The 16,647-nt window shown below is 37.0% G+C and overlaps 2 protein-coding genes across 4 annotated transcripts; one reads left to right on the top strand and one right to left on the bottom strand.

The window, feature by feature from the left end:
* Positions 1-410: 410 nt before the first annotated feature.
* On the bottom strand, positions 411-2,139 carry LOC122023854 (probable E3 ubiquitin-protein ligase BAH1-like 1). Its single transcript, XM_042582241.1, has 6 exons — positions 1,907-2,139; positions 1,565-1,809; positions 1,221-1,478; positions 989-1,126; positions 841-899; positions 411-761 (listed from the first exon to the last, which is right to left on the bottom strand). The coding sequence occupies exons 1-6, from the start codon at positions 2,067-2,069 to the stop codon at positions 653-655; spliced, it is 972 nt and encodes a 323-aa protein (XP_042438175.1). The 5' UTR covers positions 2,070-2,139; the 3' UTR covers positions 411-652.
* A 1,717-nt stretch (positions 2,140-3,856) lies between these two features.
* Positions 3,857-15,124, top strand: LOC122022260. 3 transcript variants are annotated; one of them, XM_042580211.1, is made up of 2 exons: positions 3,857-4,455; positions 14,726-15,124. In XM_042580211.1, exon 1 carries the CDS (start codon positions 3,916-3,918, stop codon positions 4,429-4,431), a length of 516 nt encoding a protein of 171 aa, XP_042436145.1. In that variant the 5' UTR covers positions 3,857-3,915; the 3' UTR covers positions 4,432-4,455; positions 14,726-15,124. The 3 variants fall into 3 exon arrangements, with proteins under 3 accessions (XP_042436145.1, XP_042436146.1, XP_042436144.1); XM_042580212.1 differs by having other exon boundaries at positions 14,796-15,122; XM_042580210.1 differs by lacking the exon at positions 14,726-15,124 and adding an exon at positions 11,201-11,732.
* The last annotated feature ends 1,523 nt before the right edge of the window (positions 15,125-16,647 follow it).

Genomic DNA, 16,647 nt, shown 5'->3' with positions numbered 1-16,647 from the left:
CGAGATTAGCAACTATAAAAGAGGAAGATGAAGTGAGATTGAACGATAATGTTATCTGAAAATTTTCAAGCATTCCAGTACTTTATTGTAATTTTCTTAACTTTCTTTGTGCTCCATTGTAAACTCCAAAGTGATTAGCTATTTTGGAGGTGATCCAACTGAATAATCAATAGGTAGTGTAGAAGAAGATGCAGCTGCCGAATCATGTTAAATCCAACTGTTTAGTTTGTGTTTTCATTTTTTTTTTCCCACTGCATTTTGTTTTTAACCAATTGAACTCATCTCGGAACGAGTTTGTGAAGTTATAAAAAAAACATGTACATTCACTGTTCACTACCTAGCTAGAAACCTCATTTAACTTTTTGCCACAGGAGATAGAAAATGGATTGTTAGTGCACTTAACTATATTGTAATACATAAAAAAACATTACTAGCAAGGCAATCACGAGAATACCTTTCAGCAGTACAGCATCCTAAAGTTTAGCTATCAAGCTCACACTTTTGGAAAATTTCACAACAGCATCATTTACAGACTTCACGCGAATCATCTGGTTCCGAAAACTTACAACTGTAAACAAGAAGGTAAGAAGGGTTTGTACAAGAGTAATTCCACCAAAGCAATTTGATTACTGACTGACAAACAATGCTTTGATCATCGGAAACCAAGGAAATCCTGTCTCACTGATTCCCAGTGTTTCTTCGTCAGACGAACTCGCTCAACTCTTTCACTCACAAGCCGCTTTTGCCAGTAGTCACGGCAACTGTTTGACATACAAATTAGGGGAAAATCTCCATCAGCAAAGCAATTGCAGAAAGGCAGGCCATGTTTCTGAAACATACCTGTGGCTCAACAAGATATTCAACTCATTTAAGTGCATTGCATCTTCATATACTCCTTCCTGAAATTTATCAGTCGAACAACATCCATCAAGTAATTCGATTTTCTACTATACATATAAACAAGACAAGAATCGGGAGTAATGTGTACCTGTCTACAAAGAGGACATTTTGCTTTATGGCTTGCAGCCTTTAAGCCATCAACTATTGTCACCGATGCAGCAGAACAACAACACATGTAACATAGAAGATGACCACATGTGAGAGAAACTGGGTCAAAGACAGTCTCCTATAAAAGACAAGTTATATCAGGAAATAATAATCGAGCAATTTCTAAAATTGAACTGATGAACACACTAACTCATACAGAGCAACCAACTCACCAAACAAATTGAGCATGTCAAATCAATTTCAATCTTCAAAGAGTCGAAGAGACCACAAGACAGTGTCGGTTTACCCTCATCATCAAAAGTAAGAAAGCAGTCATCAAATAATTCAACCGTAGACTTGTTCTCATCTGAACTTCGCCTCAAGTTAATGTAAAAGGCCATCAGATCACAGAGCCATGGCGATTGAAGAATTTCAATATGCATACTTGTAGCTTTAGATCTGAATGCCTGTCCTTGCCTCGAGAAATGAATCTAAAATTGCAAGTGAATATTTCAATTGCAGATGAGAAAGTCAGAAGCACTCTAATAGATAGATTGTGGACAAACAAAAAAAATACCTTGTCATACTTTTTTAATATCTTCCTCATGGCAATGGAGTTTATGATACCATAAGCAACTAGGTCCTTCCCTTCTTGCATCATTTCTCCATGGCTCAGAAGAGACTTACCTCTAAACCACAATATATACTTCTTGAAGCCTGATGCCAAACGCAATTCAAGCAACTTTTGTGCTCGTTGATTGAAACAACCGACAACAGCCGACATCTCATTCAATAGGGAGGAGAAGAAGGAGCCATCACAAACTACAACACGATAGCACAAAATCAAATTTTCAAAAGATAACAACAAGCTAGGCGTTTATCTTATCTAGAAAGGGATTGATTGGAGGAAGATAAGTACCTGCACAATTATTAGGGCATGCGGCGCCTCCTTGGCCGTCTTGCCGGGAGTGGAATTCTATGCTGCATCTCTTGAGGATCTTCTTCAACTTCTTGAGTCCGACGGAGGGCAGCCCCTCCTCCCTCCCCCGCATGTACTCCTCGTATCGCTTGCAGAACTTCATCTCTTCTCCACCATCCGATTCCGACGACGACCGAGCTTCTTCCTTTCATCGAAAGCAACACGAGAAAGGCCCAAACTTGGCACTTTATTTAATACGCGTGCCTTCACCCTCACCCTCTTTTAGTTGACTTTGATCTTTTTCTCAATAACCCCTTCTAATTTTAAACTATTTCAACAAAGTCCGATTTATTTTTAGAAAGCAATTTAAATTTTTATTCTAATATTTTTTTTTTTGTGAGGGTTGTGATGTAGTGGTAAAATATTTAGAAAAATAAATAAAAATATGAGAAATTAAATTTTAAATTTTAAGATGAATATTTAGGGGTTGATTTTTAAATATGCATAAATTATGCTCTAGATAATTAGGAGAAGGTCGTCTATCTTTTGAATTAGTCGGATGGACACTTAAATTATTAAAGAAAATGAAAAACAATAAGAGAAAGGGTTTTCAAGTTCCATAATCAAATTATTTCCTTTTATAGCACACCCTGTCCATTTTGACATATAATTCCTTAACTAAGTCACTCGGTTGTCCACGTATGCTATTAAATCCTATCTTTTGATAGTAAAAGGTGAAATTGTCTTCAGGATAATTCTCTAGCATTTGGAAGGAAGATAAATCATGAAGAATTTTATCCAACAAAAATAACATATGTAAAGAAGGGTTGAAATAATCAGTGGGGTATTCGTACCCATTGAGAATCGATCCAGATCTATTGATAGTAATATTTTTACATGAACCAACTGTGTTAACCCGTGAAACCTACTAAATATGATCCTTGATAAGGAGGGAATCACCAATGAGGAAGCTAGCGATGGATTAGAAGGAAGATCTTCAAGACTCCACTATGCAACAGTCAAAGAGAATTAAAATGAGGGCTAAAGCGGATCTTGATGCAATCACTCCGACGTTCAAGTCAACTTTGAGGATCACTAGACATGAAAAAGACAATGTGATGAAGTAGAAAAGAAGTAGTTAGAAATATGTGTGCATACCTCACTCGCAGGAGCAGACTTTCTTTTATTCCTTGGTCCCGGACACAGAGGGGGAAGAAGCCACGTCCCTTAACTTTCCCACGTGCAAGCCGAGAGAGGTCACGTCATCTCTCAACCTCCCATGTTGGAGTCGAGGGGGACCACGCTATAATCATGGCCCCACATTCTCCATTTTTCTATTTAACCATGTCTTCTATGCCAAGTACCGTTGGTCCCGGAGCCCAGAGTTGGATGTCGAGAGTTAGGAGTCCAGTAGCCTTGGTCTCGAAGTAGAGAATTGGGTGCCGAATAGTACAAGAGTTGTATAGGACGTAAGTCTAACCCAGTTTGAACATAACTCGGAGAGTTTAGACTCGGACCTCGCCTTGATCAGCAAGGACGGAGTCATAAATTTTATATTGGGGGAAGGAGGGGCAAAAGATGTACGTGTAAAGAGGACTATCATGTCATTATCCATTTTCTTATAAATATATTGTTAATAGAGATCTAACTGTAAATATCTAGATGACAACTTCTACCCTTTTGCTGGAGGACAAATCCTTTGGTCCGTAATTTACGGATCAAGAGATGGTCCACTATTATAGACCCTTGATTTGAATGGACCCTACCAACTTAAAAGTAGATTCCATCCAAATCAATAATCCTCATAGATGACTTTTAATTTTATTTTAAAATAAAATACCCCTTTAATAATTCTTTTAATTTGGACGCCGTTTCTATTTTTGCCCCAGAAAAAGACACTTATTTGATCATTATTTGTATAAAAGACCTTCTTGCCGACTCAAAATTTCTGCTATTTTTATCGGACAAAAGCCGACAAATTCCGGACAGGCACTAGGCACGAAGCTCCCATGGCATCCTCTTATGCAGCGGCGCCGGCGGCGGATAAGCCGTGGACTCCTCCCTATTGCTCGGTCGTGGCCGTCGACACTTGCTCCTTCTTCTACCGAGTTTGCTCCGTCTGCGAGCGAACCCTCCTCGATTCCGACACCGAGTGCCGCTTCTGCAGCCGCCGGACTCCTAACCCCGGTTCCAAGCGCCTGTATCGTATCCTCGTCTCCGTCGGCACTGTCGACAGGGTTTTAGTGGTCGTGTTCTTCGACCGGGCCGCTAGGGTGCTCATGGGCTGCTCCGCCGACGAGTGGGCTGCCTTCTTGGGGGCGCAACCTTCAGCGAGGGAGCTGGCCGGTGAGCTTCTACGAGGGGAGATGCTGCGGATGACGCTGAACCCGTCGAGGAGGGGCAATGCGGAGCACCTGCGAGTGGCGTCGGTCGCGCCTCTCCGCGCGGGATTTCGCCCTGTGGTCGACAGGTTGAGGAGGCTGCGCGCGGCGGGGGCGGGGACTTCAGTCGAACAGACAGGATAACACCAACTCCTTTGAACAAAGCAGGTGCGCAATCTAGACAACTCATCTCCTCCGGCAGAGCATTGTTTTGCTTCTTCTTAGATTCAATTTTCTCCGCCGGTAAACAGGGCCAGGTGCTTGATTGGAATGTTGATAATAATTACTCTTTCATTTCTTCCATTCTTCGATCTCATTCATTATCTTTCTCTATGATTGGTTGACTTGAAAGAATTTTGTGGGGACTGTATTGGGAATCAAAATGATGGCCACACTTTTGTTTCTTGTGTATGGTCCCTGTGCCTATTAGGTCCATTCTAACACATCAAATTCAGGTCTAATGAGTAAACCAAGCTTAGTATGGTAGGCACATTGAAAGTTTAACCTGGGAAACTTAGTTAATAGTGTGAAATGGCAATATGTATTTTGTTAATAATAAAGATGGTTTCACATGTTCAATCTTTATGGAACATTTTCCTCAAGCATCCAGGAACACAAATAACGGTATGTTGGTGAAGTTTTCTAATCCTGATCCTGAGTCTCTTGGCATCAAACTTCTTCATGCCAGTTCTCTATCTTGTTACACAATGCTATTGCCGTCTATTAAATTCCTTTATTTTGACCTGGCTAGTATTTACACAATCAACTCTATCTTTGTGTTGCATTAGACATTTGCAAATTCAAGTTGGGGCTGTGGCTTTGGGACTATCTGAATTAGGTGGACGTTGCCACATTGGCTTTTCATGGCAACTATCTCTCTATGGGAAAAAAATGGTTAGGATGCATAAGTTTTGTCTGCTGTCTTGTCCCGTTCCCATAAATTCTTAAGGCCCTATTTATGGGTGCACCCAATGTCAATGTCAATGTTGAATCAAGAAGAAATCGTGTATAGCAGCGTCTATACTATTAGTGGGTGCACGCATTATTGTTCTCTTGACTGGCAAAAATGGTTGAGGATTGACACTTTAGGTTTTTGTAAATAACTTAGAGAGTCTAGAACATGAGTGCCAAGAAACTGAGAAGAAACTATCTAGGAGATATAGCTAGAATCAGACTGGTTGAAAGTTAATCCATACTGATTACAAAACTGCAGCAATATAGGATGTAAATAACAAGGAAGCATGCAAATTATACACTTCATTTGTGTAGTCGTCCGATGGTTAAGTAATTGAGAAATAACTTGTTCAAATAGGGACATGGACAGACTATTTTGGGAGTGCACTATTGTAAATCAATTTTTCTAGTGAATGAAAAATTAATGCCTAAGGCTATTCGAGTGATAAAGGTTGATCCGATTTGATCGGGCAAAAGCATTAGGTTGAAAAGTGTGGTCCATAGATATGAATACTAACTCGAGTATGCGTAAGTTTTAATTCTCATGAGACCAAATCCTTAAAAATGGGCGATAAATGGCGATGAAACAATAGATCAAATTTAATCTCAATTGAAATTTTAATTAATGATTAATTGAAGCTAACGTTTCAACCCTTTTTTAGCATGCCAACGTAATGCAAAAATGCGGAAATTTGATGCAAACAGGATTTATCATCCTATAGGCGAGTCAAGGCTGCACATAAAGGCATGCCTTGGTTTTAGCATTGCATGCACACACTCAATCGACATTGCATAAACCTTGACAACTATGTGCTCCCCATGCATACCACATCCTCCATATTATACTTGTGTTTCAAAAGCAATGATATGCAGGCAACCTCTTGAATTGTGCACTTGCACTTGTGATCCATGTCCCCATCAGACAGGGTATGTTATCTCGAGCCAATGGAAATCAGTTCCACAAGAGAATTAGAATAATGGACATTGTTCACGTGTTTATCAATCTGAACTTGTGTGTATATGTCAACCAAAGTAGAACAATACCTTAGGTCTTATGCATCCCTATTAATGACGATTTATTTTTTATACAAAAAGGACTAAAAATGCTTTTCCACCATTATGGGGCCTCTCTTCATCCTTAAAAGTAAATCGTCACTCCTTTGCCTTAGATCATTTCAGATGAAGTTAGATTCTCTTCTCTTGAGCTTTTCTTGTCTTTTCTTCAAAAGAGTTTCAAAGCTTTGAAAGTTTTTCAGGACTCAAAATTGAGTGCTTCTATTTTGAGTCTAAGGTCGTTATATATTGGGAGATGCTAGTCAAGAAATAGTTAAGCACATGGACAAATAATATCGTCAAAAAGAGAAGGGTCCAACCCTTGCCTTAACCATAAGCCTGTTATCAGAAGGCATAAACCTACCTGAAATGTGTGTGTTGTCATCCAAAGGGGTGGTTCGATGATCTACAATATTAAGTTGTTGATGACGATGTCAAAAGATGTAAGTCTACCATACTTAAAGGGGTATTTCGAAGATTGACAATAGAATTGGTGACAACTATCGAAAAGGGGTGAGTGAATCCAACGTTCTTGATAATTAGAAGGAATGTGTTGAGAATTTTAAGGGGACACAATTCACACATCCATACCAGTGCCCCACCATTCAAACTGCCGTCTTTTCGACAAGGTGATTGATTGGACCCAAACCACTTCAATCTATTTTTACAAATTCCCTCTAATAATTTTAAGATGATACTATTGTAGGTTCTATTCTTATTTAAAGGGAAACTAAAGAAATTCTCTGTAATTAACTTCAAGTGGTGGTATCAGAAGATGTTCTACATGAAGACATTATACCTTGTTGAGTAGTTACATGCCTCTAATGCATGTGAAGAAGACCCTCAAATGATCGAAAAATTAATTACATGAAAAAAAGAAAATTTCTATGTAAGTATATCATTAGGAACTTTGGTTTATTCGCCTCATGTTGAGTTGACCAAACACTTAATTGAATGATGCAGTCGGCTCCCCAATTGATTGGACCAATTTAGTTGATTGGATATTTTTAACTAATTTCTTTAAATGCTTATTTTTCACTTAGCCTTTTCTAAAGGTTTTGTGTTTAATAATTTATCAACAAGAGGAAAGTTAACCTCTTTATTGGTGTTGTGCGATGCTCCACCTTAGTTTGTGCTAGAACCACCTTTGTCACTTGAAGAGATATCATCTGTAGTGCCTACATATTTGCTTCTTGGTTTTTGCTTATGTTTTTCTTTAGATGTTGATGTATGATGCTATATTGGTCGCAAAGAAAGGTGTTTCTTCTTCTTCTCCAATAGTACTTCTTCTCTCTCTTTTCTTTAGCTTTCTTCAATTTTAGGCAATTTCCTTTATTGTACCCTTGTTGGTCATATTGAAAGCATTTAAGCACCTCTTTTTTCTTACTTTCTTTTTCCCTTATCGTTTTGATCTCACTTCTAATCAAGTTCTTATTCTTTTTGAATGTCTTCTTCACAACGTGAGTACTTATGATTACTCATCACTTTTTGGTGGTGGTGATGATGATGACTGAGTTTTTCTTCTTTTAGAGCTATAAATGCAACCCCTTTCTTTTGGTTACTTTTCTTGCTTTTCAACATCTATGTACGTGACTTCATTCAATTCTATTGCTGAAAAGGATCTTCCAATGTGCCCACTTCTCGGTTCCTTGACATCAAATAAGCATCCATTGAAGTCCATTGTGTTGGATCAAGAGTTGAGGCTAGAAGGGGAATGGAAAGCCTATCACTTTTACTTTACTCTTTTATGTATACAATCAAGACATTATACAACAAAAAACATTAATATATAAAGAAAAGACACAAATAAACAATATAAATACAAAGGTTTAATGTGGTTTAGAACCTTCGTCTCTAACTCGACAACTACGATTTTGGTAAGTCACTCTTCAAAATCCACTATCCTTTCTCCTTCTCACACATCTTTCGGAGGTGGAGAAACCTCTTACAATCTTCTTTACAAGATAAAACTTAAGCACAGTGAATTACAAGATAGAATAAAATAAAACACAAGATTACTAACCCAAAGAGAGAACATGAGCACTTTCAGTTGTCTTCTTGTTACTCTTTTGCCCCATATTTATACGCCAATAAATCAACTTTCTTTTTCAGCTAATATTTTGTTTCCTAGCGCAAATTCAATCCACCGTATGCTTGATAAAACTTGATGTAGCATAGCTGTGGAATCTCAGAGAATGATAGCCTTATTGTATTGTTTTAAGCTTCAATAGATATTTTGCATTAATACTAACTGAGATCATGGATTAATATTGCCAGCTTTTTCATCTAGTCAGCTCTTTGGCAATCCAATCCCAATTAGAAAACAAACAAAAACAGTTTGTTAGCATCAAATCAAGTCTTATTCAACAACTTAGTCGACTCAGCCCATCAATCAACTTAAATCTTGACTACAACCCCGAAACACGTTTTTTTGTCAAATCTTACGTTTAAATAAGAATCTACCTGAACCCTAAAGTATAGGTCACTTGACTTTCACAACTCATTTAAGAATTACCATATGCAGTTTGACTTCACTACCGGACTGTCTTTTACTAAAGTACAGGTGCACCAAGCTCACTACCTCTCATGCCATCCTTTACGCTTCACTTGCGTAGTTCGTCTCCTTCCAGCTGTTGTCAACATTGCAACCTCGATGCTCCTCATCATGCGATCCCTTGGATGACGCATTCCATTCTTCTCCAATCTCCAACGGACTTTGAGCCATCGATCTAACCTTTGTGTGAATCCCCTACACAATTCAATGCACATATTAAAAACATAGGCTAGCTTATACCCTTTGTTAAACACAGCAAACTATACAGTCCAACATGTCCACTTAACGCATGATTGCATTAACACATAATAGTATGCATGTATGCCAATAACATGCTAATCATCGGAAGTGGTGATATAACAAAGATGACCAAAGAAAGAAGTGCTATCAATGATTAAAATTTCTAAGCCATCAAAGTACTAATATTATCATAATCACACTACATTAAACCTACGCTAAATAAGTAGAATGCTTTTGATTGTTTGGACTAAAATCCCTTACAGATCTGAATCCACATTTGGGGGAAAATCATGTCACAACTAGAATATTTTAGGATGATAAATAGTTTCATGTATATGATAAATTGCACTTGCCATAACATAGCACACACAATCAAGAATCCAAGTAGCGATAATTGAAAAAAATACTAATGAGAGAGCTGAGATATCTTAAGGATATGATTACATATTCGGTTATACTAGGGGGATACAATAATGTTAATTGAATATTTAATACAAAAGAGTATAAATTCACAACTAGTTATGCACTTACCATCAAATGAGGAGCAACACTCTTGAAGTCCTCGAAACAAACTTGTATAGCTTGGTCTATTATTGAGTCCAAATGCATATATATATATATAATGGTAACTCTCAGCATATTCGTTGAAGACATAATACTATTAACTATCTTTGTGGTGTTATTTCCATTGACTATGTAAAATTGATCTAGGTACTAAAGGCATACTGCATGTTTAAGGGAATAGATCTAAAACCTAATATATGAATTAAGTAATGATAATCTACTATTTTGACTAGAGATTTCAAGATTATGGTTCAAAAGGGACATCTGTATTAGAAGATTGAAGGCATCTATGGGTATTACTTTAACTCGTTCCATGACAGTTAATGTGCAACCTATAAATGGGTAGAATTGAGCAAATACTATGATTCATATATTGTATTATTGATGGTAAGATTACGTATTGAAGAATATTCTATATAAGAGATAACCTAAATAAGTGCAAAATAAAAGCCGCTTCAAATAAAAAGCACTTGTGAATTTCCAAGTATTGTCTAGGACCAAAACGAACACGATGGAGATCAGGTAGAAAAGCTTAGGGGCTATAGTGCAAGTATGATTGTCTTGTCATATACTAACAACAATAGTTCAAAACTAAATAAACTTGATCATATTACACAACGAAAGACTTAAAGCTACAACTAAACTCTCCAGATACAATAGTTTCTGCTGGAACTCGATTTTTTAAAACTTGTAATTTTTATTTATGTGGGGACTGCTGAAAATTAATCTTCATAACTAATATTTCCTCAAACAATGACATACATAGCTGATTAAGTTCCAACCCTTTTTTTTTGCAATACAATGCTTAAATAGATGATCTCTAGTGGCCATAAATCTACCACATAATGCACAATCTTAGGAGTTAGTTAGAATTCTCTTCTGCATTTGTCTCTCATTGGTGTTTACTTTGTCATTCAGGATAAGCCATACTGTGAGTTTCACTTTTGGACAAAAGGAATTCCAAACAAAATTCTTATAAGGAGAGAAAAGTTAGTGGCAAAAAAACATCTGATAAGCAGATTCTATCTTAATTGCTTCTTGCTAGCAATATTTTTTCTATGTGATCTTTCCTATTATTCACTATACCTATCTTATTATTATATATCATTTCAATAGTCTTATCTATAAAGTATGGTGAGTCAACGTATCAAACTTTTTCTTTAGTCCAAGAGACACATAACAAACATATAAAACATCAGGAGTTGCCTGTCATTTCAACTGTCTATTATTTCTCATTAATGGTATCTTCATCAATATCAGATAGAAAAGAGCTACAAAACTTTCATGTCCATGAACAGAAGTCATTCTTGATTTACAAGAGCTACATGAGTTTTACTAACTCGCCTTACTTCTCTGTGCCTCTTGTTTTTTTTTTTACTTAGAAATTTTGACAGCAGTATATTTAGAATGAAGATGCAATCCTTCCATGCATTATGAAAGTTAAAATCGTGCAGGAAAAATGAAAGAATCCTTATTGATTATTCTTGACATTTTTGTTTTTGGAAAAAAAAGAAGGTTGGCATGATAGACCCACGACATTTGATGCAGATAATGGAAGTAGCCTCATAATCATTGTCTCAATGCGATGAGTTACACCAGGCCATAGTGAGTTTATGCAACAAGTATGCTGAGTTTGCAATAACAAAACCAAAACTTGCCTATGGTGAATGACTGCAAATGCTTTTGCTTTAGAGTGCCTGTAGCACCATAGAAGAATTAGGGTTGCCGGGCAACAGAAGATAACTTGATCAAGAAAGTCAGTTTGTGTAAGTTATCGACGGTAACTTCTATGTTCCTCATTGAATAAGATATTCATGTTCAATCCTGAATTGCTACTCTGAATACAGTGGTCATAGCTCTCTCACTACACTGGCCATTCTGCAAAAACAGTGAGAATAAATCGGACTTCTCTATAAGAAGGTACATGATAAATCTAAATAATGTTGCTGGTATGAATAAGCTTCATGGCACCTTGGTTGCACATGGACACACAACGCCTACAGACTTATCGTCTCATTTTTGAAACCAAGGAGCTTTGACTCAGATGATAATTGATTCATCTGCTTAAATTGTATACACACGTCTTAGAAATGCTAGTTATTTTTAAAATGACATGAGCTCTATCTCATTTGCAAACCTCTATGACCTTGCATGTAGACATGTAGTTGCTTGTCCATCCCCCATAGCCCTTAACTCTCTTGTGAAACATGCCCATTTCTCCACGTAATATTTTTCTTTGTTTTTTAGTTGGCGCTAGGTATCCAAATTGACTAATCTTGGAATGATCGGTCCGATCCTACAAAGTTTTTCATCGGCTATCAGGATAAATTGGGAAGCGTTTGTAGTGAGTGGCTCATCAATCAATGTTCTTAGGTCAACTGTCTATTAAAAAAAAATTATCCATTAATTCGTTGGAAGTGGAACTTGATCCTTGGATGTTTGAAAAATTGAGAAGGTGTTCTGCCATTGCACCATTGCCCCAAAGGCATAACATTTCCCTCTCACTCACATCAATGCTTCATCACATTAACTTGATTAGGGTTGTAAACAAGTCATGCCGAGCCGAGCTTTGGTGTGTTCAAACTTATTTGATAAGGTAACCGAGTTGAGCCGAGCCGAGCTTAAAATGAACCAAGTTTTTAAAATGATTATTCAACTTGGTTTGCTTTATTTTTTATGAGCTTGAGCTTGTTTGAAGTTTGACTTGAGTTTGGTTTGTTTAGATGTTATCGAGCTCTTAATTCAAGCTTGGTTTGAGCTTGGCTCGTTTAGATGTTATCAAACTTTCAATTCAAGTTTATTTAATTGTTTGAAACTTTTAGTTATTTGATTGATTATTTAGCTTGATAATTTAAATTTATTTACTTTATTTTATTATTTATTTAGCATATTGAAAAGAGTTTTATTAATGAATATGGTTCACGAACGTTAACGAGTTGAACATATATGTGTTCAAGTTTCATTGTTTAGTTTAACGAGTTATTCAAATTTATTTATTTAATTAATCTTGTGTATATTGAATGAACATAAATAAACTTTTATCAAACCGAACACCAAACTTGTTCATAAATACTTGATTCATTTATAGCCCTAAACTTGATAGTCCTTCGCATACATTAAAAGATAATAGTCCTTATATAATGGTAAAATTTTAATAATAATAATAATAATAATAATAAAAGAGAATTGTGTTTAAATTTTAAATAAAATGGATGTTTTAAAGATTGATTTTTAAATACATATAAGTTATATTTTAAATTTATTCTAAACCCTAAATCCTCCATTAGATTACCCCCCAAAAAAAACTTCACTTTCAAAGAAGACTACCCACCCATGATTTATTTACCTCTTCTATCACCATCCTAACTTGCTCCAATATTTCATCACATTAGCCCGTTAGGATTTGGTGTGGATATCGAATATATTTCTCAAGCAATCCGGGTTTAATTTTAAGATTTACCTATGACGATTAAACTACTAATGAAACTGGGACACCATGTTTATATCTATATATAGTTTTAATATGCCGCCCATTTTACACCGGACACCTCATGTGCACCGAATTTTTTTTATTTTAATTTTTTTGGCACTTAATATTATAATTCTACTCTTAAACCCTAAATGACTTAATCGTAAGTTAAAAAAATAGACAAAAAAAAGTTGTGCATTACATAGTCGCATACAGTTGTGCATCGTGTGGTGCGGGACATAACGTTGTTGTGTGTGTATGTTTGAAATGTTGTGGACCTTACGCCGCACACCTCATACACATCTAAATTTTTTTTCGATTTGAAATTTTTTTATTCTTAATACTATAACTTAACATCTAAACTCTAATGTAAAATCTTATATGACATAACCCCAAGCTAAAAAAATCTACCACTACACAGGTTCACACCGTTTTGCCGTGGCAAGTATATATATATATATATATATATATATATATATATATATATATATATATATATATATATATATATATATATATATATCGGCGGTGCTCCCCTGCGGTTTGTCTCCTACGGTTTGGTGCGGCAACAGTGAGTTGGCAAGCCACGTCACCTTAGTTAAAATCCAAACTAAAAAAATTACAAGGAAAGCAAAATATCAAAGTCGCAGGCTAGGGTTTTTTTTCCCATCTCTCGCCGCGAAGGAGGTTTCGTGCGTCGTTCCCATCTCTCACCGCGAAGTCGCTCCTCCCTCTCTCGCCGAGAAGCTTCTCTACCGTCGCTCCTCCCTCTCTCGTCGATAAGCTTCTCTACCGTCGCTCCTCCCTCTCTCGTCGATAAGCTTCTCTACCGTCGCTCCTCCCTCTCTCGCCGATAAGCTTCTCTACCATCGCTCCTCCCTCTCTCGCCGAGAAGCTTGCCGCCTCCCTCTCTCGTCGAGAAGCTTGCCGCCTCCCTCTACCGTCGCTCCTCCCTCTCTCGCCGAGAAGCTTGCTGCCTCCCTCTATCGTTGAAGCTTGCCGTTTCGCAGTCTCTCCTCCCTCTCTCGCCGCCGTAGGAACAACTTCACCGAGACGCAAGACAAGCTCCTGTGAGTTTGCCCTAAAAATTTTGCTCGCATTTGTCAAGCACCAACATATTTCTAGCAACACGGTGTCAAGCACCAACATATTTCTTTTCCAACATTTTGATTGCATTTGTAACTGTCTTATTGATAGTTTAAGGTTACTAGTAAAATCACAACCTATTGTTATTTCGGAAATCCTTTCACTATGCTCCTGCATCTTCTATTATTGTTATTAGTTAACCTAGATAAATAGTTTAAGGTTTTACTTCAAGAGATAAGTTACCATGAATCCTAGATAAATAGTTTAAGGTTTTACTTTAGTTAACCTAAATCCTCTTGTGGTTGGTTGATTTTGATGTCTTCTCATATGATAAGTTTCCATGAAGTTGTTTTACACTAATCATCTTTCTGTATGGTTAAGCACAGGGCTCCAACTTGTCTTCTTTTTAACTAAACATAATCTATAGTGTTAGTTCCATAACAAATTATCTTCAATATTTCTTCTGCATAATGTTATAATATTTATTTTAATTTAAGTAATGAAAAATTGATTATTAGGTTGCTATTTCATGACATCATCAAGTTTTAGCAGCATAGAAAATACAAGACTTCAACCTGTAACATGCAGGGACTGCGGACAAAGAACATTGGTGTGTGTTTCTAGATCAACCAAGAATCCTGGAAGACAGTATTACAGTTGTAGGCAACATGGATGGCAAAAGTGGGTGACGCCCGATACTAGTTCATCTAGTAATATTGAAAGTGAACACAATGCTTTTCATGGACATAACCCAAGAATAATCCAAGTACCGAAATTCATTTGGATATCAGTGATGGTCAACTTGATTCTCTTAGCCATAATCTTGATTGTGTTGTTAGTTCATCTTGTTAGTTAGTGTTAAGTAATGTTCATGTTGTAATGTAACTGGCTAAATGTTTGTAATTCTGGACCAAAATTAATTTGTTAGTTGGTGTTGGAAACATTAAACATTGTTGCATAATATTGGTGTTACAATTGTGATAGAGATCAACTCTAATCCTTAATATCTATATATGACTATTCCGTTCTAGCAATGCAAATCTTCTCACTTCTGATCTCGAACAGCTGAAGTTTATCATCATCGTCGTTTACATTTCATCAGAAGTAATTTCATTTTTATATGTGGTGGCAACAAACAAGTTCAACAAGAATCAAATTATTGAGGCTGGTGGTCGTTGAACGGTATGCAAAGGAATCTTGAACGATAATTGGACTGTGGAAATAAAGAAACCTATGATCATAGTAAAGCTTTTGGACTGTTGTCTGGAAGTGGACCACCAATGCTGGTCTTAGAGTTCATCCCTAGTGGAAGCTCACGACAAAAGAATGACTGGAAGTGGATCGCATGCTGGACTTAGAGAAAGGCTTACGACAAAAGAGTTGGCAGAAGAGCTTTCAAAATTTAGAAAATTGAATCAGAAGAAACTTTTCAAGCATTCCAGAACTTCATTGTAATTTTCTTTAACTTTCTTTGTGCTACATTGTAAACTCCAAAGTGATTAGCTATTTTGGAGGTGATCCAACTGAATAATCGATAAGTAGTGTAGAAGATGAGGCTGTCGAATCATGTTAAATCCAGGTGTTTAGTTTGTTTGTGTTTTCATTTTTTATTCACTATTCACCACCTAGCTAGAGACCTCATTTAACTTTTTACGACAGGAGATAGAAAATGGATTGTTAGTGCACTTAATTATATTGTAATACATCAAAAAACATTACCAGCAAGGCAACCACGAAAATACCTTTTAGCAGTATAACATCCTAAAGTTTAGCTATCAAGCATACACTTTCAGAAAATTTCACAACAGTATCATTTACATTATTCTTTGACCTGATCGGTCCACAAGACATCTGATCGGTCTATAGACCGATCAGGCCCAAGGCTGATCGGTCTCCAGACCGATCTCCAACTCTGAGTTGGTTCCAAAGCCTGATCGGTCTGTGGACCGATCAGACTATAGGTGGATCGGTCCACAGACCGATCCCCTCCTATCGCCTCTGAATTCCATCGGTTCCAAAGCCTGATCGGTCTGTGGACCGATCAGACTATAGGTGGATCGGTCCACAGACCGATCCCCTCCTATCGCCTCTGAATTCCATCGCTTCCTGATCGGTCTACAGACCGATCAGATAACCCACAGAAAGCTTCTGTTTGGTTACTGATCGGTCACCAGACCGATCAGATAAATCAAAGTATGACTGGATCGGTCAACAGACCGATCCAATGCAGCTTTGGTTACTGATCGGTCACCAGATCGATCAGATAAACCAAAGTATCACTGGATCGGTCAATAGACCGATCCAATGCCTATGTAGGTTTTAGAGCTTCCCAGCCCTAAACCCTAAAGAAGCACATTGAGTATTGCAAATTAAAGAAGCACAGTGAGTATTGCAAATTAAACAAGCACATTAAGTATTGCAAATTCTAGTGCCACCGTTT

Source organism: Zingiber officinale, chromosome 9B (genome assembly GCF_018446385.1).
Source record: "Zingiber officinale cultivar Zhangliang chromosome 9B, Zo_v1.1, whole genome shotgun sequence".
Lineage (NCBI taxonomy): Eukaryota > Viridiplantae > Streptophyta > Magnoliopsida > Zingiberales > Zingiberaceae > Zingiber > Zingiber officinale.
This window is presented reverse-complemented; position numbering and strand designations above follow the sequence as displayed.

Coding starts and splice junctions, on each gene's coding strand:
- LOC122023854 (XM_042582241.1), bottom strand. CDS start 2,069: ATGAAGTTCTGCAAGCGATACGAGGAGTACATGCGGGGGAGGGAGGAG. Junction 1,479..1,564: donor TATTAAAAAAGTATGACAAG/GTATTTTTTTTG, acceptor TTGCAATTTTAG/ATTCATTTCTCGAGGCAAGG. Junction 762..840: donor AATATCTTGTTGAGCCACAG/GTATGTTTCAGA, acceptor TATGTCAAACAG/TTGCCGTGACTACTGGCAAA.
- LOC122022260 (XM_042580211.1), top strand. CDS start 3,916: ATGGCATCCTCTTATGCAGCGGCGCCGGCGGCGGATAAGCCGTGGACT.